We start from the raw sequence: 25,723 nt of genomic DNA, 5'->3' as shown, positions 1-25,723 counted from the left end.
CTAAATGTTGGTCCGTCCCATTTCTATTAGTACAGGAACGGTGGCAAGCACTATGTGACTCGATCACATACCTAATTATCCCCGCGCAAGTTCCTATTCCCTGGATTGGGATGCTCCACATGTAGTTTTTGTTGTCACTCGGTCATTTCAGCTTAATTTGTCTGTGACTGCACTTTACTGATGAAAAACAAGTTACCAGCCAACAATGCAACATCGAGATTGCACCAGCATTGCAGTGATATGCTGCTTATGTGCGGGAAATAGAGACAATTTATGTTCATCAATGTTTAGCTCCTCTCCAAATGGTCGGGGCCAACAATAGCAGATGTGTGCTGATCCGCGCAGCCAAAGTGGAGGAAAGCATTTTGCAACAGACGTTTTTTTTATTCAGTTATAAATACAGACTAATTCATTTCAAATGGACGCCATTACACCATGTCAACGAATCCATAAACGCCACCTATCAATGCAGGCACATTCAAACTAAAAAACAATAACACAGTAGGAATGAACAGAGGAGGATCATGAAATACAATTCATTCTTGAGGACTCGAAACTGACTGACTCAGTGAAAAGCACCGCTACACCGAGCTTAATTTTCATGCCTTCGGCCCCCAAAATTGCATTGTAAATAAAGAAGTGGGGAACAAAAATAAATAATATTGCAAAACAAAAAAAGAAAAAGAAGGACCCCTTCCTCTACCTCATTTGCGCAGATCGAGATCTGAGTAGAGACGCACTAAAGTGCACCACTACACATCCGACTGAATTTTCGCATCTTCGTCGCCGTTTCACCGTCCTTGATCATCACTTTCTCGTCCACAGTCATCGCTTCGCCATCAACAGTCGCCGTTTCTCCATTTCGAGCCGCTGCTTCCGTTCCCTCAGCCACAGTTTGCACATTGTCGCTCTCGCACTTTACGTCATCACCAGAAGCATTCTCATCTTCAGTGTCAGTGGGCTCGTCCCGTTTCCCCGGCCTGTGCCGTGCCCGCAGGTGCTGCCGCAGGTTCCACATGGCGGCGGCACCCTTGCCGCAGAAGGGGCAGTGCAGCGTGTACTCCTGGTTGTGCACCAGCCGCTCGTGGCGCCTCCAGTGGCCGAGGTCTCGGAACGGCTTCGCACAGATGGTGCACTTGTAGGGCCTCTCGCCCGTGTGCGTGCGCATGTGGCGCTTGACGTCCGACTTGAGCGAAAAGGATCGGCCGCACTCGGGGCACGCGTGCACCTTGGAGTTGCCTGTGTGCAGCTTCTGGTGGCGGGACAGGACCGAGGGGTCGCGGAAGCGCTGGCCGCAGGTCGTGCACTCGAACGGCCGCTCGTCCGTGTGGGTGCGCTGGTGGATCTTGAGGCTGCCGCGCTGGGTGAAGCCCTTGTCGCAGTACTGGCACTTGAACGGCTTGTGCTTGGTGTGGATCAAGACGTGCCTCTTGATGACCCAGCTGCGCCGGAGAGGACATGAAAAAGCGTGCGGTTAGCAAGCACAACTAGGGCTCGCTTGAAGCTTTTTCCTTTTTAAGCTTTTCAACTGGCAGTCAATCCTTCCTACAGAACAAAACCCCAGTGCCTCACAGTGGTGAATAATTAACATGTCCCTAACTTGCTTCCACATTCAGATTTTGACGGTTTAATATGTGCTGAACCTGCACATGGGCTATGAGGTGCACCACAGCGGAGGGGTTCGGATTAATTTTGACCACCTGGGGATTTTTTGCCTTGCTTCCTATTTTTCGCTCCAAATTCTCTGTGGACAACTGAGGTTCCAAAAGCTCTATTTAAGAGTGGAAAAACTGCGCATCGAAAACTAGTACAAAGGGGACAGGACAGGCACGGACTCACAACTAGCTTTATTGAAAAATTGAACATGGACATACACCATTCGTTGCACAGGCAGACAAAGCAGCCCCCCCCCCCCCCCCCCCTTTTTTTCACGTTTCTTTCTTTCTGTATCAATGCACCATTCTGTTCATAAATTCAAACACACTTCCGTACAACATAACAGAAGGTTCACTCACACAATATTCATGTTTTTTTTTGCGGGGAAAAAAGGCTTCAATCAACTCGCAGGCAACCCATTCCCAGCTTCTGCTCAACACTTTTACTTCATTCGACAGCGGCTGACATGGCTTGTTTTCCGAGGCAAAACAATGGTGTGGAAGATGCGACCCTGTTCTGCTTTTCATTGAAGGCTGATGTTCTCTCAAGCGGTCACTGACACAATGGCCTGTCTGGCCCACCTACACCTTCACCCGCGGCGGTGGCTCAGTGGCTAAGGTGTTGCGCTGCTGAGCACGAGGACACGGGTTCAATTCCCAGCCACGGAGGCCGCCTTTCTGAAGGAGGCGGAAAGCAAAAACGCCCGTGAGTACGATATTTAGGCGCACGTTAAAGATCCCCAGGTGGTCAAAAGTAATCCGGAACCCTCCACTACGGCGCGCCTCGTCGCCAGCGTTGCGTCGGCGTGTTAAACCCTACAATCAATCAATCAATCAATCAATCAATCAATCAATCAATCAATCAACCAACCAACCAACCAACCAACCAACCAACCAACCAACCAACCAACCAATCAACCACATATACCTTCCCGCAAGTGAGCGGTATAGAGCATACAATCCCAGCAGCACACTGCACAAACAGTGTAGCATGCTTCTTTAGGCATGCTGTGGCCTTGTTTGATCCTTTGAGGATCTTGCTGCACAAGCCAGCCAACTTGTGAGAGGCAGAAAACACTACCGGCACACCATGCCTGTTGGCTACATTTTTCATGTTGCGCGTCACTCTGTGGACATATGGCAAGACAACTGGATTTTTGGGCTCAGGGGCGTCAGCCTCACGGGTTCCGCTGCACTTGATCACTTTTGCAATAACGGCTCGGCCACTGCTATCATGACCACCAAAGGGAAGCCAGCCGTCGGCAACCTAGACACCAGGGGCGCAATTCTCTAAAACGACGGGGCGGCGCCATGCAATTGCATGTGTTGTGGGGTTGGGGCCGTCGCTTTGAGGGGCGAGAAAGTGGCAAAATGGCACTGCGGCGCATCGGCAGCAGGGCGCAAAGCGACACGCGCTGCCCCCGTCGTTTTGCTTGGCACTTTGCGCCCTACTGCCACTGCACCGCAGTGCCATTTTGCCACTTTCTCGCCCCTCAAAGCGACGGCCCCAACCCCACAACACATGCAATTGCATGGCGCCGCCCCGTCGTTTCAAAGCAACAGCCCGTCGTTTTAGAGAATTGGGCCCCTGGTGACGAAACTTCCATGACCCCTGTGGTGGCAAAGCTTCAGAAGTGCTCCTTGAACACAGGCCATGGCAATTGCCCTTTTGACTGTCTTCGAGTACGTGGACTCAGAGGGCAACAGACCTTTGCGTACCCTTGGCATGTAAAGCCAATGAACACGGTCCACTAAAAACATAAGGTCCAGGTCTAAGAAAGCCGTTCCACTCAATGTGAAAGCTGTCGGACGTGCAGAGCAGTGATTTGCCAAAATGGGTGGTGGCGCCGTTATCCGCTCATTGCTACCACCCATCACGTTCTTCGCTGCCCTGTCTCACTCTTCTCTTGATGAACATGCAATTCAAATTTCCTGCTTTCGCAGTGCTCGCATGGCTCCTGCCTGAAACTGTGCCAGCGGGATTCTGTTCTTTTAGTGCTTGCTTTAATTCCATATGCTGGAGCTGTTTTGCATCATTTTGAATGCGTTATTTTTTTCTTACGCGGCTGGAGCCTATCTGCCTATCTGCATCATTTTGAACACGTAATTTTTTCTTGTGCAGCTGGAGCCTTTCTGCGTCATTTCTAATGCATCAATTTTTTCTTGCGTCGCTGGAGCCTTTCTGCATCATTTTGATCGCGTAATTCTTCCTTGCACAGCTGGAGCCTTTCTGCGTCATTTCGAACGCACAAATTTTTTCTTGCGCAGCTGGAGCCTTTCTGTGTCCTGATTACGGCAGTCACTTGACATCGACCTTTAGCGAACTACGACACAAGCGGGCCCATAAAGTGCTCTGCACTTAAAACTGCAGACTGTCATTGCCTGGCATTTCACGGGCAAAAGAGAGGCCTTTCCCCACTCACCGAAACACTTCAAAAATTTCGCTAACAGTGACAATGCGGTTAGAAACAACAGGTGAAGTTAACACTGATGGAGCTTTTAAAAAACATTAAGAAGCCGTCAACATATCTAAAAACTTTTAGTGGCTTCCCTCCGAGATGATGCTCCAGATATCGATCGATGTGGCCCAAAAACATTTTGCAGAGAACTGGTGCTAGCCATGATCTGATACCCACACCCCTACAATGCATGTAGAATTTATCCTGGAACGAAACTAACGTGGACTGAAGATAAAATTCATGGAGGGTCATGAAGTTGTCTAAGGTCATACCGCACGTGTTCTGGAACGATATAACATCACTTCTTTAACACACCCGTTAACCGCAACAAACAGGCGTTGCTGCAGAATAAAATAAAATAAATCGGTACCATCAATGGTAAAAGCAAAGCCAACTGACGGGAGGAACAACAGAATGAAATGCTGCCGCTGCGGCCAGGTGGCATAGCATTGCAAATATTGCATAGTATTGCGGGTGTATGTACACATGATTATCAAATACATTATGCAACACGCACTGCATACCTTTTATCACCCGTCTGGTGGATTGAGATGGAAAGAAGAGCTTTTAGTGGACCAAGTATGTGCGGTTCCTTTTCAGTGCAGCACATTTGGAGCAATAACCAATATCTATCATTTCCAGTAGAAACATTACGTTGATTTTTCCCTAGAAAAAACCTACGAGAAACTGCACTGCATGGCAAGCAAACGTGGTGCTGATTTTCAACACAAATTCAACCTTCTATGTACCACACCCCCCCAGAAGCCCAGTCTTTTGTGAGCACTGCTTCCGAATCTAAAGGCCGCACCCCCAGTGAAGGCAAACACAACGCCGTGCACATCAAAGCCAGACAATGAACCTCACCGGGTCTGGCAAGAGTACGGGCAGAGGCGGCACTCGAACCTCCCAGGCGGCTTCTGCACATGGTGGCGCAACTTGTGGCTGAGCAGGCACCTCCGAAGGGAAAAGGCATCATTGCAGCTGTCGCACTTGAAGATGGGGCGTCGGGCGGGGTCGGGTGTTTTGGGCTCTGAAATCAACCACAAGAATTACGAGGTGTCCTAGTACTCTTTCGTGATATAGTGAAGTAAAGGCGGACGCAGCCGCGCGAGGACTGACCAACCGCGCGGCGGCAGTCTCTTCCTCCCTGCCGAGCTCCGCGACAGAGGGAGGCCAACGCGAAGACAACGACGACGAAGACGACAACGACGACGTGGAGTGGGACCCGGAGCCCCTCCTCACGTACGGGGAGGTGCTGGAGTGGTACCGGCTCGGCCGGCGCATCGCTCCGGCTACCCACCCGGAACTAACACGACAGGAGGCAGTGCTACTACGCCAACTACAAACACAGTCAGTGATCACGCCGGCGCTCGCGCGTCACGTGTGCCCGACGTGTACGCCAGTGACATGTGTAGTGCGGGCGGGCAACATCGCGCAACTCTGGCCCACATCCTGTGGGACTGTGCAGTACACCCCGTGGAAGCTGCCGACCTCTACGGCCGGCTGCCGGACACCATAACGAGTGCCGTATATTCGACGGACCTGGACGCACAAACTCTAGCCGTCCAGCAGCTCGAGGCTGCTCCCGCCAGGCAGAAGCGGAGCGAGTCGCAGACGGGGGGGAAAGGGACGAACTCCCGAGTACCTTTCGCGCACCGCTCACGCCGACGCCGGTGGGGCCTAGTCCCGAAGACGTCGTGAACGTGGGTGGGATGTGGAGGCTCTGCACATCCCGACCTCCTACTCCCTGCTGGCCATAAATAATGTCTTTCTCTCTCTCTCTCTCCCATTGCCAAACGTGTCCTGCCCTTATCATTATCTATCATTTTGTTTCTTCTTCACCTTTTGCTTCTTCCACATGCAGATACCCTCTCACCCCACTGCCCCTTCTCCCCAGCCAAGCCGTTTTGTAATAAAGCCTGTTAACTTCGCTTTTTTCTAACGTGCACACTGCTGGCATGCCATCTGTTGGAACATTTACTTTGTGCTCCGACCTGCCTGACCTGACACTTTTTGTTTTGCATTTGCTTTGACCTCTCTCTTTCAACCAGCTTTTTTTTTTTTTTTTCATTTGCTACTACAAAAAGCAACACAACATGTCTTCCTAATTAGAAGGACACTGGTACTCCCAAATACGTACTTGTGGTTTGTGCCAAATATGCCTACAGTTTTTTTTTCCCTCGCACTGAACAAGGTTTACAGGCCATGCCAGCAGTTTCAGTAGCTTATATTCTTTTACGGCCGCGGCGGCCGCTTTTCTGATGGAGGCGAAAAGCAAAAACGCCCGTGTGTACGAGATTTCGGCGCACGATAAAGATCCCCAGGAGGTCAAAATTAATCCGGAGCCCTCCACTACGGCGCGCCTCATCGCCTGCGTTGCGTCGGCGCGTTAAACCCCTCAATCAATCAATTATATTCTTTTAGCTGTTGGCTAATTGATGTTCCATCCAATGGTGCTTTTGTGGGCCATCACTTGGTCTTAATGCCGAATTTTCACCCTACCTAACCCTCCCCCATACCCTCATACGCTTAAGATTTTGTCCCATCACGTACAAGCACATCATGAAACTATACTCTGTTTCACACATAAAGTGCAACACTGCCAAGGCTGGAGAGCGTAATAAAGTGCTGCCCATGGCAAGAAAAAATGAAGGAAGCTGACACTAACATGCAAGACTTGAATATAACAAAGCTGTGCGCAACCCTCACAATGGTTTAAGCCCACAATTGCAGCCGATTTGCTTCTTCTTCGCTGCCGCAGTGACCTTTACTCCGTCATCATTGCTGCTACAGTTGAACCTCGTTATAAGAGACATGGATGCAAGAGACAAATGGGTATAAGAGACACTATTCACCCACATGGCTGGCTGCCCAATCTTTCCCATTAAATTGACTTCTTTTATAACACACATGGGATGTAAAAGACAGTTGGTTATAAGGGACAAGTCATCCTTGAACTTTAATCAACAGTCTCACTTGTAACAGACATTTTAACTTCAGATGCAGTGCCACCGGTCACTAATTGCAGTTGCTTCCATTCTGGAAACACAGGTAGACGACAGACGCCTGCAGTCGCTATTTATTATAACTTCAGCAAACACACAGTGGTTCAGGCAGCTATACGATGAGAAGCACTGCTAATGGAAATGCAATTTACAGAAGTGGTTGAAGCTTACTGCCATATCCATTGGAGCGCAACCGCACATGCGGGCTCTCCCACTTGCGTAGCTCCCAATCAAGAAGCATCACAGATGTTGAGTCCTGCAAGCGTAATGAATAGCCTGAGCACACAGCGGAAGAAGCTGTGCACCCTGGCTATTCATCAGGCTTGTGAACTCAACATCTACGATTCATCTTCCACACACAGTGAAAGGAAAGAAAGCTTGTAGAATCGGTTAGAAAAAGCAGAGTAAATACAGTCATGAAGCAAACAAAGAATCAGAACTGTTTCATAAATTCTGGAGGTCAAACATACCGTATAATGTGGAATATAGGTCGAGATTTTTTACAGAAAAATTTGCCGAAAAGTCACCCCTTGACCTATATTGCAGTCACTGGCAGTTGTCATCTGGCGACCAGGCAGCCCATCGAGCCCATCAAAACCCCAAAGGCACCATCGCCACCACCATCAATAGGACTCGACGCCATCTTTGTTTTGTTGCTTCTCTCGCTGTCAGCGAATGTGTGCGTGCTATTTTCTTCTTGCTCAAAATGAGTATAGGCACTTGGTGCCAGTTTACAGCAGCATTTAAAAGAAAAGTTGGGCGCTTTCCAAGGCCAATGACGTGTCCGCCTTGCGCCAGTGCGGTATCACCAAAAGAAGTGTTGCTAGCAGCGTTAGCTGAAGGGGCAGCTCTCGGTATGCAATGCTCGGAAGGCCTCGTTTTATGGGCGCTGCTCTGTGCACCTGTGCTGCTGTACAAAGGGGCAAATTTTGTCCGCTAGCATCGTGCGATGTCTCTACGAATGGATAGCCCAAGATGTTTGCTGACCGCCTGCACAGACTGGCTGTCGCTCCGGTCTGCACACGAGTGTCCCATGCTTTGCACTCACTTCACAATGACATTGTCTTGCAAATGGTCTTGCAAGTGTTTAAGAAGTACTGCATAAGCAATTCCCCGGACTGCACCGAGGATGACCTGCTGTGTGGGCGACAGCGAGCCAGAAGCAGTCGTCTGACGATACTTCAGACAGCTTTAAATGAGTAATCTGAGACGAAACAAGTTATAGTCTCAATAAAACAATGGTTGCTACCTAATTTTTTTTTTGCATTTTTCAGCTACAAGGTAAGGGGGTCAACCTATATTCCGCCCCGACCTATATTCCGCATTATACGGTAAATTCGAATGGATCTTTTGCAACATGCCATAGCGTTCTTTTGTGCTTATTTTAGTCACACGGTGCCCACATTGAAATAGGGTCTCATTAGTAAGTGAAAACAGGGTTCCCTGCTTATAAGAGACAGAAACTGCTCCCCGGTACGTGTCTCTTATAAAGAGGTTCAACTGTATAGATGTGAGCTTTCTTCACTTTTTTGGAAGAGATAATCACTAGAGGGCGGTATGCTATGACGTGTCTTTTTCGTTCTGAGCAAATTTTGCCACGATTACGGCAAATGGTGCTGTTATTTTTTTTTTTGGCTAATCTTGGCCAATCTCCCTACATGGGTACGTTTGGCTTGACAAACGTGCGGCGGGGACAATGGGCGGTCGTCGTGAGGCACGCACACACGAAAGCTAGGCATTTTATTGGTCTTGCTAACTGCCGAGTGGCCGCCGCGAGGACCGCGCTCATGAGTGCACACTCGGACATTTCTTGGTATTTTTAACTGCGTGCACGAACAATTACGATTTGCTGAACAGCTTCGCTCCTAAAAGTAGGGCACAAGGCTGATCAAAGCAATAAAACTGGAAATTTATGAGCTGCGGCACATGCCGCTGCCCGCAAATTAACTACCCAGGCATTCCTTGAAGGCAGAGAAGACCCACCGGAATCCCTCAATCACCTCCCAGTCCCGAGTCGTTAGAGAGACATCTTGTACCACTACCGCAGAAATCTCCTCGTCTACCCTCCTCCTCCTCATCCATCTCTCAACCCCAATGACACACGCCTTTGGCGACGACTGCAAACCCAGACATACTACAACACAACAATTCCACACAACATATCACCAACCATGTATCCCTACGAATGCCCATCCTGTAAAACCCCCAACACCACATACCACCTTGTCTGGGCCTGCCCCTACCACCCAAATCCCATCCCTTCCCCCTCCCTGGAGCAGTGGGAGTGCGAGCTGACCAGCTGCCTGCTAGAGACGCAGGCTAACCTCGTGTCTCGGGCAAGAGCAGCTGCCATGACTCGTAGCAGCTATCCGGACTAGGAAGGCCACCCACAACAGCACTTTCCGCTCCAATAAACGTTTCTCTCCTCCTCCTCCAGTCACTCCAATCAGTATTTTGATAGTGCTATCCAGGCAAAGTTCACGCAAGTTTCCTGCTGCAATATTTGTGAGCTTCCTTGCTTTCAGCATCTGTTGCAAGAAGGACTCAGAAGTGGCACCACGTGCCCATTCAGTGTCTGGGTAAGCGCACGCCTGAAGTTTGAGCGGACAATAACATCTTTGATTTCCCCACTTCTCGTATGACTTTCCCTTACAGTTAAGTAGGTGGCATTATTATGTCTGTACTTTTCTTTTCGGGCCTTTTATCATGGTTAAAAAAAAAAAAATGGAACCTTGAAAGACCCCCCCCCCAAAAAAAAAGCGGGGGGGAGGGGGGGCTTTTGGTTTAAACGTTGGTCCTTCAAACGTGTTCTATTCTCCGGCGCGCACTTCATACCACTGCAGAGTGGAGTGGCACAATTTGTTTATTTTTTGCAGCAGACTACTTCTGTAACACAGTTGCACCCTACATATGAAACGGAGTATAACAAAGCAACCCAAATGGCAAACTTACCGCTGCTCTGCCCCTTGTAATCAATCAGGCCCAAATCCTTGGCAAACGAGTTGCCGTACCACACGACGAGTTCCTCGCAAGCGTTGATGTCTCGCAGCGTCCGAAAGTAGACGTTGCCATTTCTCTGGAACGCCACCAGGTTCTGCTGGTCCTCCGTGGGCGAGCAGTTGACGTAGCGCATCCAGTTGGACTGCTCGAGTGGCCGCGCGTCCACCATGTAGGCTTCCCCGTTCCTGCCGTACACCTGCACCCAACAGACATGCACTGCTACGTTTCAAACTGCACTGGTGCACTTTGTAAGCTTGCACTTTTGCAGAACTGTTATTGTTCAGCTTGAAATGAAATAAAATAAACAGTTAAAAAAATTAAGTGGACATTTTTCATTACATCTCGTACTTCTCGCACTCACCCCTGCTCAACATTCTGAAAAATCAGCAACTACACCAGGCAGAATAACACTAAAAATATTCCACACGGAGGCCATTTTAACCCAGGTATGCTATGATAAAAGCTTCACTTCATTTATGTCGGTTCCCAATCCGCCAACCTTTTTCCTTAGCTCTGTACAAATCCCCCTCCACTCGTCCACTGCCAGACTTGCCTCGCTGGGAGTATACAACACTGCCCACGAGCTACTAGAGGCCCATCCTATTAAGGGGAGGTGGCGATCGGAGCAAACTTTTTTGTTTTTTGACATGAGTAATGAAATTTGGTGGGCACATTGGAAAACACTCCAAATGGTGAAATGTGAAATTTCAGGATGATACCTTCAGTAGTTTTTGTGTTACAGAGGTGTACATGTTGCCCGCTCGTGGAAAGCCTAGCAAGGTATTGACATATGGTAGGAAGTTCAGAATACTTTTCAATTGTAGTCAAAAGAACACTACAGGGTATGACATTCTTCGAATTTTTTTTACACGCTTAATTTTTTTTACAGAGAACATTATTTTCATCTGTACCCAGTAGTATACAGCTGACTCGGCCGTAAATGTCACTTCAAAAAATAACTAGGCCCTAAAATGAAAATCCAAGAATGTCATACCCTGCAGAATTCTTCGAGGATTGAAATAAAACAGACAGTGTCAAAATCCGCCCAGTGGTTGCCATGCTATCCTTTCCACGAGCAACGAAGAACTCGTAAAACGCACTTTTGAGAAAACGGCTCTTAAAGTTTACGAAGGCTTTACGCTTTTTCAAACTGCACCAGCAGCAGAGTCCTTGCTGTCCTTGCTTGGGGACAACCTCAAAGACCTTTGCCCTTTGATTTGGTGCATCTGGGAGGCCTTCCTGGCCAATTGAAGGTTTTCATGTGCAGGCCTTCAGATGGCAGAAGCACCAGTTTTACACCTAGTGTACTACAAAGTTCACTATGGGCTGCTAGGGTACCTATACTTTACTTGATGTATGCCAAATGCATAGCTGTCTCCAAAATGAAGAGTGAGGCATGGTTTCGTCTTATATTAATGTGCCACCAGACTTTCAGCAGATTTCTGGGTGTCATAAGATTGCTGAAGCTACAGCTTAGTACATGAGGCTGTTCAGTGTCAAGAAGTTATATCTGGGCATCACAAGCATAAGATGAGCTATTTGAAAGCAGAATATAGTTTTTTACACAATTACAACATTGATTATTATTACCATACCATGCTCTTTACCTTCAGGAGAATCAATGATTGCAAAATAGACAACAGAATTGCAAACATTTCAAAAATAGAAAACCCAATAAAAATATCGAAATGTGAAGCGCTGCAGCCTTACGGCGTCTTTGTTAATTTAACACTGAAAATATAATTTTGTAATCCCAGACTTCGTTGTACGAACTAGTTTAGAGCCACGGCAAAAGTTTCTCAAATAAGCTGGGTGACGGTTCATTGCACCCCCCCCCCCCCCCCCCCCCCAAATCCCCTACGCGCACGTTCCCCACGACCGTAATTTAGGTAAACTTGATATGGTTGGCAACTTTGCTTTTCCCATTAAATTTCACTTCGCGTACATCAATTATTGTTACTCGCGTGCAATAGCAACCGATCCATCGGCCGCTGCCCGAACACGTCGCGCCAATGGAGCGCGCGCCGCAACTTCTGGCGAGTTGGCCATTTCATTCTCGAAGCTCGCGAGCACGCTGTGAAACACAGCAATAACTCAGCGTTTTATCACATCGCAATGCTCACAACGCGTCCAAAAGTTCGCTTCACGAACCGCAATTGTAGACGCACGCACCGCGCTTCCCACTCAAGGACAGACCACGGCGACGTCGCGGGCACGTTTTCGATGCGCCTTTCGAGCCGCGCACTTCCCTATTAGGCGCACGATCTCAAGCATTATCGCCGCGATAATAGTAATGTCACTGTTTAGTACCGCAACAGCTAAAGTGAGCAAACTGCAACCGAGTCGACCAGGAAACCTTGAAAACGTCGGCGGAGCGCAGTGCGCGTAAAATGCGCAGCAGCCCGGCGGTCATGTTTTTACTGTCATGGCGACGCCCAATCAGGAGAGCCGTATCAAAAAACGCGGCCGGACAGCCAATCGCGTGTTACCATCTATCGGTTGCTTCGTTTCACTATCGTTCTCTTTCTGCCGTTTGTGCGTTTGTGAGCGAGCGATGACAAAAGGACCGACCGGAAAAGGAAAGTTAAAGAGCCGGCCGATCTAACGCGACCAAGATGGCGGCGCCCGGTGGCGTCGTTCCGGAGATACAGCGCTGCGAAAATATTTTGCCACCCCAGACGATATAAATATTTTTCTTTGGCACTTCGCGATCGTTTGCGGCGGGGAAACTTCGTGTACGCATAGAATATAAAACGTGCAATCCGAAAATGTGACTTCCGAAAAAACTATTTTTTGGTTACTTTTCGCAATCTGGTCCCCGCGTCCCCCCTTAATCAGTTACGCCGCCTCTCCACCACTTACACCGGTCAGAACATCCTTCACCGCTTACGAATTGGCATTTTGGTAATGGTAGAAAGCGAAACTTCGTTGCCTCGAGACATCCGAGACTGCCTCCACATACGTCTCCTGCCGCGCAACGTGCACCCAGTACATCACGCGGAGTGCCAGTGCGCCCGTGCGCTTACAGATAAATACCCCATCTCCCCCACTACAATGTATGTTGACGCCGCGGAGTACCGACATGCGGACGGCTTCGCTCTGGCAGTAGTTACTCACCCAAACTCTCCCCCAGTCACCTCTCTCACAGTATGGACCTCCTGCCCCCGCAACGGCCGAGGAGGCGGCGATAGCCCTGGCTCTTATCACCAGGCCGCAACCACACGTTATAATCACCGATTCGAAGACGGCCGTTCAAAACTTCATTCGCGGTAGCATTTCGGCTACCGCACTCAAAATTCTCCTCCAAAATCCCCCTACCCAACCAGTCGAGATTGTCTGAACTCCGGCCCACACTGGGATGGGAGGCAACGAGGTGGCCCACAAAGCAGCACGAGAACTTACCCGCCGTGCTGGGCTCGCTCCTGCTCCCTATCACGGTGATCAATCGGCCCGCGATCGACTGCTCTCGTACCAAGAAATCACGGAGCATTACTGCCTCTCCCGCCGCCGCTATCCCCCTGCCCACACATCCCTCACCAATGATCAGGAGCGCCTATGGCGACTCCTTCAGACTAATTCCCTCGCCAGTCGTTCCCTCCCCCACAAGATCAATCCCTCTGAGTTCCCTTCACCCAACTGTTCCCTCTGTAACTCCCTGGACACACTAACCCACGCCATGTGGGTCTGTCCTCTGGGAGGACGCGCTGGGCAGCTCGCAACCGGAAGTGCAACTACTCCTCGTTGACCGAGCCGCCACCATCGCCGCCCGCCTTCGGCCGGCGGCCACCATGCGTTCCTAGCCAAATTGCTTGGGAAATAAAGTGATTTCCTCTGTTTTAGCGGCACACTGGGGTGCTTCATTACACACAATAAATGGGTGTCGACAAGAACATCCCTACCTATGCAAGCATGCTGATGAGGCCAAATATAACCTTTCACAGTATCAGGGGTGAGACAGCTGAACCAGATTTGGGAGTAGTTTTTGGAGCAGCAAAATCTCGATTTTGGGGCAGGAGAACCTTGATTTGGAGCAGAACGACATTTATTATGTCACCTTAGGAGCCTTAAAAAGCCACATTTTTGGCAAATCAGGGGGGGAGGAGGGAACTGCACGTTTTAATCGGTTTTGAACGTACATAACACTGAAACAGCTATCAATAAAGTTTTATCTATCAGAGTATCACAAGGTACGAACTGCACTACATTTATACAAACCACTTTTAAATTTCTAGGCTCTATGCATAGATAGCGTGGAGCGTCGTGGAGAATATTGAATTGAATAACTAAGCAACTCCAAGGCATTTTTATTATCATGTGAATGCCTAAATTGTGAATACGCACAAGTGTAGAGCCACGGCAAAAGTTGCGCAAAGCGAGGTGACAGTCGTCGCACCCCCCCCCCTACTTCTATCCCCAAGGTACACGTTCACAACCATCGTAATTTGAGTAACGTTGGTATATTTACCAACCTCCCACTTGGGTCCAAATTTCACTTCAGATAGATGAACCATTATTACTAACGTGCAATAATAGCCCGTGCTCAGAAACTGCTTGAATATTTTGCTGTGATGTAGCCTGCGCCGCCACTTCTGCTGTGTCTATCGTCCCATTCCCGCCGCTCGCAAGCTTGCTGTCAGAGGCGGCAATAATTCAGCGTTTTATAGCACCGCAACGAGTCCGAAATTTTACTTCAAGCACGCACTGCGCCTCACACTCAAGGCCGAAACTCGGCAAATTCGCCGGCACCACGTTGTTTTGATGAACTCCCGTCTTTCGAGCCACGCAACTTCCCGCAAGAGATCAAACGACTAAATGTAAACCCAGCCACCCCCATAACCAAAACCACAGTACAAATCGGTGAAGAGCACCCTGCCTGAGACTTGCTTCGCCCGGCGGCCATGTTTTCCAATCTTCACCACACCAAGATGGCGGCGCCCACTGATGTCGTTCCGTAGATAGGACGCTCCGAAAATTGCCGTTTTTTTCGTTAACTCGCACAAGTAGTTTGTCGCCTCAGTACACATAAGCATTTTTTCTACAGGACTTTGGAATGGTTTTCGAAAGGTAAACTTTAAAACTCACAGAACGTAACATGTGCAACCTGACGTGACTTTCGAAAAAAAAAAAAAAAAAAAAAAAAAAAAAAAAAAAAAAAAAAAAAAAACTACCGTATAAACGCGTGTAAGGGCCGCACTTTTTTTTCAATTTTTTTAAAGTAAAAAAGAACGTACCAGCTAGCGAACGAAGAGCGTTTATTGCAGCACACGGCATACGTGCTTAATCGTCGTCGCTCAACGAGTCCTCGGGCTCGGAGTCCGAGGGGGTGTGTTGCGGAGTATCGTCCTCCCACAAGCATTCATCCTCAGCGCCGTCCAAGCTGTTTGATATACCGGTGACCTTGAAGCTTCGGGATACAACGTCCGTCGCCACCAAGCTCCACGCGGACAGGATCCAACCGAGAACAGTCGCAAGCGGTGGCCTCTTCAGCCGTCCGGTCGGCGTCTGCTCGTGGCTGCCGCTTGCCATCCACTCAGTGTAAAGCCTTCGGAATTCAACCTTAAAAGGTCGGTTCACGCTTACGTCCAATGGCTGCAGCATTCCAGTGAGGCCGCCCGGAATCACGGCCATGTCTGTGCCGACACGGCGCAGCTGTTCCTTCACCTTATCGGTAAGGTGACCGCGGAAGCTGTCTAACACTAACAGTGACCGTTTGGCCAACAACGCTCCCGGTCGGTTTTGCCAAACACATTTCACCCAGTCGAGCACCAAGTCATCGTTCATCCAGCCCTTTTCTTGGACTCGAACTATGATACCCTTGGGGAACACTTCATTGGGAATCCTCTTCCTTTTCAACACAACGTACGGGGGTAGCTTCCGCCCGTCCGCGGTCACACAAAGCATCACTGTGCAGCGTTGGCGCTCAGCGCCGGTGGTCCGCACGGCGACGCTCTTTTTGCCTTTCAGTTCGACGGTGTAATTCTCTGGGCAGTCAAACCACACAGGAGTTTGATCAGCGTTCGCAATTTGCGACAGCGGATAATTATGCTGATGGCGAAGGCCGATGACGTGCTTATGAAAACTAAGCACCTTGTCGGTGTAGTCTTCTGGCAGCCGCTGGCACAACGTGGTCCTTCGGCGAAATGAGAGCCCCTTCCTTTTCAGAAATCTTCGCACCCAGCCAGCACTAGCCTTGAAAGTCCCGGCCGGTATGTTCTTCGCACGTGCCAAGGCTAGTGCCTTCACGCGCAGCATGTCCGTTGTGAGCGCAAAACCATCGTTCCGCACTTCAGTCACATAGCGGAACAAGTCTTCTTCCAGTTCCGGAAACTTGCACGGCTTTCCTCGGAAAGCGCGCTTTTTGCTGTTGGTGTTTTCCAAAGCTTCCTTTTGAGCGCACCATCGTCGAACACACTTTTCGTCGACGTCGAATTTTCTGCCGGCGGCACGTTTCCCGTGCTCGAGAGCGAACTCGATCACCTTCAACTTGTAGCCAGCCGTGTAGCTATTCTGGTGTTTGCCCATCGTGCCACAACCTAAACGCTCATTAAAAGAAATGCAAACATGAGAGACAATGCAGAACTCCAGCAAATGGCCGGCAGAACCAGCAGAATTGCACAAGTTGGTGATGCTAATGCCGATATGGATAGCGCCATCTATCGACAATGCTTAAAAGCTTGCATGCGCGCGCGCGCATTTTGAATACGTTCGGTTCAACGAAAGTGTTGGTGCGGCGCGTACACGGATTTTTTTTTTTCCAATATGTAGTTGAGAGAAACGGGGTGCGGCCCATACACGGGTGCGGCCCTTACACGCGTTTATACGGTATCTCGGAGGAAGTTTTATGCGGGTGTTTTATTGAACGATCAATCAACTAAACCTTTACAAACAGCATCCCCATTGGGGTGCTGGAAAATTATGCCGTCAGCAAGCATTTTTTCCCACTGAGACTGACGGGAGCATTAAAATCATTGGCTCTCAGACTGTTTTGGAGCAGTTTGGCGCAGTTTTTGCAATTTTCAAGCTTTTGGAGCAGCCTGGCGCAGGAAAACAAATTTGTATCAAAACTGCGCAATATGCGCAGCTGTCTCACCCCTGTAGTATGGAACAAATTTAATTCTGAAGCTCAGACAAAGCGAGTACTGTCTCTGTTAAACTGCTTCCATGACACTGGGCAGGGGCTTTTTGATGGCTGGTGCTAATTGCCTTTCTGGTAATCGGGCGGAGCAGTCCTTGCAACATTTTTCCTCCTGGTGGATTAGCCACACCGCATAACGAAGCTCTTAACAAAGCAAATCACCGTACCAACAAGTGCTATCGCACCTGTTATTTTTTGAGAAACCCGCACTTACAGCTTAAAAAGAATTGTCACGGCAGTCTCGACAACCACATTCTAGTCAAATAGGATTCCATATTGGAACTGGAGTAGGCTCGGAAGGCAAAATGAGCGCTAGACTCGAGCGCTGAAAATGTGGAGCACAGTTCTTGGGTGCGACACGCACCTTCCAGGTGTATCCGTTGCCCCTGTTAGTCCTGCGGCGGACTCCCTCGTAAGGCCCAAAGCAGGTGCGCTTTGCCAGTGGCTTCATGGCGAACACGCCAAACTGGGCGCCTCGCATCGCAGACCGGCGGATGTCTAGCCCCTCGGGCAGCGTCTTGTTGGCCCTCAATGGCGTGCCCTTGGGCACCTGCGGTGGAAGAAGCAGGCAGAAATGATTTGCACGCGTGCCACACTCTCTGCATCTGATCTCACCCCTAGGCTAGTGAATGACTGGCCATGGTTTGGTCGGCTGGGTAGAAATCCCGACTGCCCCCATTGTGAGCTGTGAGCAGTAAGTCTAAATTTTTACCCAAATGGGCAAACCGCCACCACTCCGCGACTCGCCTGGCAGGGTTCGCACAGACTTCAAAAGCAAAAATTCAAGGTTTTTCAAGGACTTTCAAGGACCAGAAAACACATTTCCAAGGTCCCCATCTAATGTTTCATCTGGGATTATTTATAACTTTTTCAACACAATGCAAAAGTTTTTTTAGGTGCTAACGGGTTCATATTTCATGGTTGGTATTTAGAGGTTTTTGTTTTTTCTTGGCGCGTCTGATTTCAAAACTTCGTTAATGATGCCTGCATCTCCTGCTTTGTGAGAAAGAGTAACATCAGCTGAAACTAAATCAGCAAGTGTTGCTGCAAGGCAGGACAAACTAAGCACACATCCACCATTTGCACATAAGAGCAAACGCAGGTGGAGCGTATAAGGCACAGCACACATGCAATGAGCGAGCGTCCGCAGACTAGATGGAAGATGCAAGATAGAGAACAGAAGCTGGCTTTCACTGGATTGTATTGTGACATGGAATGGATTTTTCCCAATGTTGCCTCGTAATAATAAAAATCCACCGAACTTGTAATTTCACGCAATACACTGAAGCCTAATTGTTACAATATTTCTTTATATTTGTTAACACCTAAAATCCACGACAAATGCTTTAAATTCTTGTGAAAAGACATTGGTTCTGTCCAGAAAAATCAAGGATTTTCAAGGACAATTTAAAATTTCCAAGACTTTCCAGGCCTTGAAACTGACACTTCTAAATTTAAGTGTTTTCAAGGAACTGTGCGAACCCTGCGGGGCCACCTGTAATGTCGGTGAGATCAAGTGCAAAAAAATCCCTCCCACGAAGCGCGTGTGGTATTAAGGCCTTGTTCATCTCAAAAAAAGAGAGAAGTCACATGCACAAAGGTCCCCACAAGGTCACCTTTCACCCGCTCAGTCGGTTTCAAAGAAACTGACAACCAGAGTTTGTCGAGTGTATGTTTCTGGCCCAAGTATTCTATTAGCATGTACACAGCAAAATTCACATATCTGTGCTGATCTGCTTTAGCAGCATCCTTGACATACGTGAGTGTCCTCGATGTAGATCAGGGGTCCATGGACGGGACAATCGCCTGGGTGGTCGACCCCACACTCGTCACAGACTGGAAGGCGAAGAGTTGGCACGTTACGCACGGCAGTGAACTCACCTACTTAACACAATGAAAAACAACAAGAAAACAGCCACAGAACACAACACGAGCCTCGATTCGGCTCTAAAGCACTGCAAGAACCGTACATTTTTTTTTTGTGCTACTCGTAAAAGCAGCCAATGTACACATAAACACCACAGAAGAGCTCCCCTGACACCGTCAGTGTCACGCCTTTAGTAGTATTGTTGGAACACCAGTGATGAATGAAGGCACAGTAAATGTCAGCAAAATAGCCATTTACAGCCGAGTACACTTATAACAATGCTGTGTATAACAATATATCGGCTATAACGATGAACTATGGCACCGTCCACTTTTGTATGTGTTGTACGGTAAAATAAACCACTTATTACAATGCTCCAGAGCCCAATATCGGATATAACAATTGAATCCGGTTACAGTGAGCACGCCGCCCTTCTGCCCGCCAGAAAACGACCATACGAGGGGGAGAGACGCATTCCTTTTGAAGACGCATGCCTTTTGAAGGAGCAGGGACGATGCCATCGTCCCTACACCCGCTCGCTCGCGCATTCGCCTACATTCGTTTGCTGTGACATGTGCAATGCTTCAAAAGTAACTGGGTGCCTCTTAAAACTTTACGGAAGGGACATCAGAGCTGATGTTTTGAAAAGTTCAAGTGCCTCACTGAAAAGTCTATCGTTGCGCGTGCTGCGGACAGCGCTGAAAGTGATACTCGGACAATGCGGTTGCGCAGCCTACTCAGGTAGGTTCTTCGCAGGAGGCCCAACACATGATACAGCCCCTCAGGGATTTCATTTCCGCCAAGGACCTTTCGCTCAGCTTGTTGAAGCCCCTATAGATGCTCTGGAAAAAGATGTCCGCCAGCTTCGCAAGAACCAAACACAACTAATCGACTATGGCATCTTTTCTCCAAGTAAGTAGTACGACCTTGCTTGCTAACTAATAAAATGTGATCTCTGTTTCGGATTTTCTTTTTTTTTTTGTACAACCCATTTATAACTATTGGTTATAATGTTGGGTTTTCCTTGGCACTTGCATACATGTATAAGTGGACTAGACTGCATCACTGTATTACAGCAGTTATGCTAATTTTTATCCCGAAACATAGTCAAGGGCGCACTCTTTTTGCTACAGCAACACAGCTTCAACACCAAATTTGAAAGTCGACAAAAATGTCTCCACCCAAACTTTAGCGAAGAGTCATGGCTATTGCGGCTCATAAGATGCTCTTTTCCAGGGTTATAAACTCGTCAATGTGTTTAATAAAAACATTTCATCTCTTTTACGAGATTTTGCAATGAAGGTGGCGTAGAAACGCACCTACGACCATCATTAAATATTTCTTATCTATATTCATTTCCACATTTTGCACAATATTTTAACAATTTACATTTTCAGCTAGAAAAAAAAAAACGGAGCAACCCGAACCCACAAGAAGGAGCAAAGAATTTCTCATACCAGCATCACACCGGCTTCTCGGATCAACTCGACTGGCTTCACATAAAGTTGCCCCTTGGAAACGGCCAAATCGTTTAGGCCCACACAAACAGCACAGTGGCGGATGTGGGTACCAGTTTCACTCACAGAGCTCATCATGAAGCGCTTCCTTGCACTCCATGGCGCTGAATGCTGTCGACACTTGCGGCTTTCCGTCGGGCGCATTCTCGGGACCGCTTTCCAGGCCTGCAGCATGTTCAATAGGCAAAATTAGGGCAGACACTGTTTAGCCACAATCACAAATAAGCGAGGCCACTCAGTGGTCGGACAAATGTGGTGCAAACTAAAAACAGCCCAAAAAACGGCAGCATCTCCACTCCGTGGGTGATGGCGAGGGTGCGGAGTACGGGGACTCGAAATGACATCCAAGTTGCGCCTTGAGTGACCTCCGATTTGCACCCCGACCGTAATTTGATCTGAGCCGTGAGTTGCACCTTGATTATTCCTTAAATGAATCTGCAACTCACGGCTCAAATCGAATTTCGCTTGAGTTTCGCTTGATGGTGGTGTGCGCACTGATGGACGTGCTGTATTTAAGGTACTCCGCACCTAAAAAAGAAATGAGGGAAATGACGAGGCATAACCTTTGTACTGCTAAATTAGTGGGACCCCTTTTCAAGCTGCCAAAAGCGATGGGGGAACCCACGATAAACGATGATGCTAAGTGTTGAAATGTCAAACAATTTGCACTTTCAGCTAAAGTCACCCTCATACTTATTCAATGCAAGACTTTTATGCTCGTGTGTGTCCTACTGTCAAGAAATTTGTTCTTGCAATCAAAAACCAAACCTATATGCAGCCTTTCGTGCATGTGGCTTTCCTGCATAGCTGATGTGCTGCGCAAAAAACCAACCTTACAACATGCTACGCACAGCAAATTTAAGCGTACAAGTCATGCCATTTTTTTTTTTTGCATACCAAGCAAGGTTTGGTAAAGAGGAGAAAAATATTGGGAAGAGTTTCAGGAAGGGCCTCACGGACCCTTAAAATGCCCCCGTGGATGCCCTGCGATCTGCGGACCCCATCTGAGAACCACCGTGCTAAATGATGGCAGGCATCATATAAAAATTATAGAAGGGGAAATACAGAGAACGAACATAAATAGGCTTTGAAAATTGAGGAGGGTGTTATGTGAACCCTGTTCTCGTTTTTGACTTCACTTCGTGCTGTATTTATTAACAGAACGTGCCTAATATCTGACTGCGGTATTACTGTCATGTGTAGGGTCTGGACAACGTGCGACGGGCATATTTTTCCAAATGCACCACGCCTAATTGCGTTATCACCTTCAAGATAGCTTGGCGCTCACGTAAAATTAGTGCTGCGAAGCGATTCTCAAGAGCGCTAAATTTGTTTATCTTGTTTTTTACCCCTGCAGTGATAAGGATTTGGTGTGAGAACACAAACAGGCATGCCTGGATGCATATTTTAGAGAGACCAATTGACTTTCGAGTGGCTTCACGGAGCGGCACAGCCGTTAGGGCCAATAGGTTCGCGGGCCTGCAAAAATTCAGAGCTTGGTGTACAGCATTGATTTATATATTCAACCATAGCCTAGGAACGTAGAAAAATTTTGTATATCCTAGAATTCCTAAAATAATTTTTAGCCTCATCGCCTATTTATGTTCTGTCAGGGTTCGTACGGGCTTCAAAAACAAAAATTCAAGGGTTTTCAAGGACTTTCAAGGACCAGAAAACACATTTTCAAGGCCCCCATCTAAAGTTTTATCTGGGATAATTTATAACTTTTTCAACGCAATGCAAAATTTTTTTATTGCCCAATACCTAAGCACACTAGTGCACACTTAGATAGGCACTAATGGGTTCTTGAATGCTCCCCCAGCATTATTTTTTATTTCACAGTTGGTATTTAGAGGTTTTTCTTTTTTCTTTGTGTTTTTCTGAGACTGTTTGATTTCAAAACTTCATTAAATGTTGCCTGCATCTCCTGCTTTGTCAGCAAGACTATCAGCTGAAATTAAATCAGCAAGTGTTGCTGCAAGGCAGGATGAACTATGTACACGTCCACCATTTGCACATAAAAGCAAACGCAGATGGAGCATATGAGGCACAGCAACCATGCAATGAGCGACCGCCCACAGACTAAATGGAAGATGCAAGGTAGAGAAGAGAAGCCGGCTTTCACTGGATTGTATCGTGACATGGAGTCTATTGAGGAGTGCTTCTCCCAATTTTGCCTCGTAATAATGACAATCCACTAAAGTCGTAATTTCACGCAGTACACTGAAACTTGATTGTTACACTGTTTCTTTACATTTTTAACACCTAAAATCTACGACAAATACTTTAAATTCTTGTGAAAAGACAGGGCCATTGGTTCTCGCAAGAACAATCAAGGGTTTTCAAGGACCATTTAAAAATTCCAGGACTTTCCAGGCCTTGAAATTTACACTTCTAAATTCAAGGGTTTTCAAGGACCTGTGCGAACCCTGTCTGTGTATACTTTTTTGCATATATTTTTTTTGTTGTGTTGACCAATAAGCTCTCAACAGCTACACGTTTGACAAAACTGTTGTTCTATGTTCAAAAAAGAAATCTATAAGCTACAATTTCCTGCATAGCAAAGCTAAATGCATCCAGTAGCTGAAAAGAAAGAAAATGTTTTCTGAGAGCACTCAAAATTGGCCATTTTTCTGCGGTCGCAAGAGAGTTAAAAAGGCCATGCAGAGAAAATATGTTGGGTTCATTCTAATGATTGCCTCACTAGAATAAGACTGACACCACTTTTACTCTAAACTTTCCTCATATAAGCTATGTATTTAGGAAAAGAGAGAAAGAGAGAGAGAGATGGCCATGCGACTCACTAGCTCATTTCCCGCGCTACGACATATGATGTCATATGCACAGCCGTGTGATTGGCTGAGGCCGACAAAAGCAAACGCAAGTTAGGCAGGGAGCTTGCAGAATGAGCTATTTTAGCTTAAATGTAATTAATGCATATTCATTTTACAGCAGTAAGAAAGGCGGAGTTAACAATGGAAGTTACGAAAGTACACGTAAGCAAGACCATGAACCAACTTGCCTACGCCTCAATCCCAGACCACTGTGTACTTACTGCTGTTGGTACTGCCCGCACTATGCTTGCTGTAGCTCAAAGCAGTGCGGCGCTTTGGGGTTGTCTCACCCGACTCTGGCCAATTGGCGTAAGCGCCGTTGTCTTACGTGACCCTGTTTTTGTCGAGCATATCCCATGTTTCATGAAACGATTACTGCCTACCATAACGAAAACACGCCAGGTGCAAACACGGTCAAAAATAGATCAAAGGCGAACAGTGGTACCGCACAGTATGGTGGCACCATCTAGGAGGACGGACGGTAAACAAGGCACCCTGCAGTCCACTGCCCTGGTTACACCATCGCAGATGTCACGAAACACACATTTTGGCGCGAGAACCAAAACTTAAAACTGATTAATTTCTCAGTGAATAAAGCATCGTTTGCTACAGGACAAGCGCTGGGGGCGCGATAAAACACCAAATCCTTCAAATAAAACAAACCCATATTTTGTCCGCACGGCCCCCCCAAGCTCAGAAGTGAAATGGCCGAATATGCGATCTACTGAATGGGTACTCACAGGTAAGCTCATCCAGTTCTTCATTCTTAATGTCCTTCGGTGAACGAGTTGCATCTCGGCGGAACGTGTAATTGGTTTCATCAGGTGATTCATCGACACGCTCATATTCCAGCTTGGGCAACTCATAGTCTGGATCAGCATCTGGCAAAAACATGCCGCTTCCGCCATAAGACTGTGATCCGCATATTACCCGCTTTTCATACCATTCCAATGCATGCTGAAGCAGCAGACAAAGCTACACTTACACGTATTTTTACACTTTGTTGAAAGAGGTTAAAAAACAAAAAAACACTGACCAGAGGACTTACATCCATTGCGGTCAATTCTTCAAAATTAAACCAGGAAAAAAAAAAAAAAGGCCACCATTTGCAGAGGACAGACAATCCCGCTAAGCCATTGCGCAACAGTTGTCTACAGGTTAATTAACTGTTAACTATGCTTGTCAATTGGCCAACTACACTAGCAGCCTTGCAGTGTTCCTGACCACACTACACCTTTGGTGAATACCGGCAAATCTTTCCCTTAGCTACCATCGGCAGCTAGTTTCAATTTCAAAACTAACAAGTTTAATGCACAAACAGTAAACCTTAAGCAACCATTTTTTGTGGGTGGAGCAAGTTTAACAGAAATCGAACAGGCAGAAGAAGACTCTCCACACGTGACTCAATAAAGCATGCAGAAGCATTGGCATCGGGTTCTCTAGGGGCAACAGAAACGCAGTGGGTACTGGAAAAAAGCATCAGTTTCAGATAATAACCTTCCCAGGTGATGCAAACAATAATCCCTCAAACTGACCAATTTCATGTAATTCAAATGCTTCCACATTTGTGATGAATGTAAAATAATGACTATTTCCATCTATTACCAAAAAATTCTCACCTCTCAAAAAAGGATTGCAGTGGCTCCGATTATAACAAATCTTGGGCTCTGGGAACTACCTCCGACCCAAAAACCTCTGGTGTCTGTGATTACCTTTCCTCAAATAGATTTTGTTGTGTTGTAAGTGGTCCCTGGTCGTGTCATGCATGACAGCACAAACTTTAGCCTTTTTTTTTTTTTTTTTGCTCATGTGGTGAACTATTTAACTTTACCTTTAACCGGATCGTACGTAATCAGCCACTCACCTTTCCGCCTCTTGTTACCCCGGCGGCGTTTTGGAGGCTGGTTCAACTTGAATGGGGCTATGCGCAGGTTTCGCTGCACATCCCGTTGCCTAGCTTCGGCCTCAGTTAGCTACGTGAAAGAAAAGGTCATTAGATTAATAATATCTGTAGTACAAAAAAAAAAAAAAAAAAAAAAAAAAAAAAAAAGACTGCATGTTACCGACACGACCCTTAAAAATACATTTTCAATAAAAACTTTCGTCATAATAAATGACTACAGGCTAGAAAGCAGAACAAGTGGTGGTGTCTATTTACACAATACAGTAAACGCTAGTTAATTCGAACTCGAAGGGGACCACAAAAGTGTTCGAATTAATTGGCGTTCAAATTAGCGGGCGGGCGCGCTAG

General features: G+C 47.4%; 1 protein-coding gene across 1 annotated transcript in view; it reads right to left on the bottom strand.

The window, feature by feature from the left end:
• Window positions 1-359: 359 nt before the first annotated feature.
• The window catches only part of LOC144163317 (uncharacterized), a gene marked incomplete in the record, with an annotated part of 101,978 nt that continues 76,614 nt past the window's right edge, over window positions 360-25,723 (bottom strand). The window contains 8 exon segments of the mRNA XM_077694246.1: window positions 360-1,442; window positions 4,979-5,144; window positions 10,072-10,315; window positions 17,619-17,804; window positions 19,014-19,090; window positions 20,705-20,803; window positions 24,213-24,353; window positions 25,337-25,445. Of these exon segments, the coding sequence (XP_077550372.1) occupies window positions 740-1,442; window positions 4,979-5,144; window positions 10,072-10,315; window positions 17,619-17,804; window positions 19,014-19,090; window positions 20,705-20,803; window positions 24,213-24,353; window positions 25,337-25,445 (1,725 nt within the window).

This window comes from Haemaphysalis longicornis, unplaced genomic scaffold (genome assembly GCF_048455015.1).
Source record: "Haemaphysalis longicornis isolate Haplotype H1 unplaced genomic scaffold, Haemaphysalis longicornis Haplotype H1 scaffold_12, whole genome shotgun sequence".
NCBI classification, from domain to species: domain Eukaryota; kingdom Metazoa; phylum Arthropoda; class Arachnida; order Ixodida; family Ixodidae; genus Haemaphysalis; species Haemaphysalis longicornis.
Note: the sequence above shows the minus strand (reverse complement) of the source record. Positions and strands in the feature narration are given on the sequence as shown.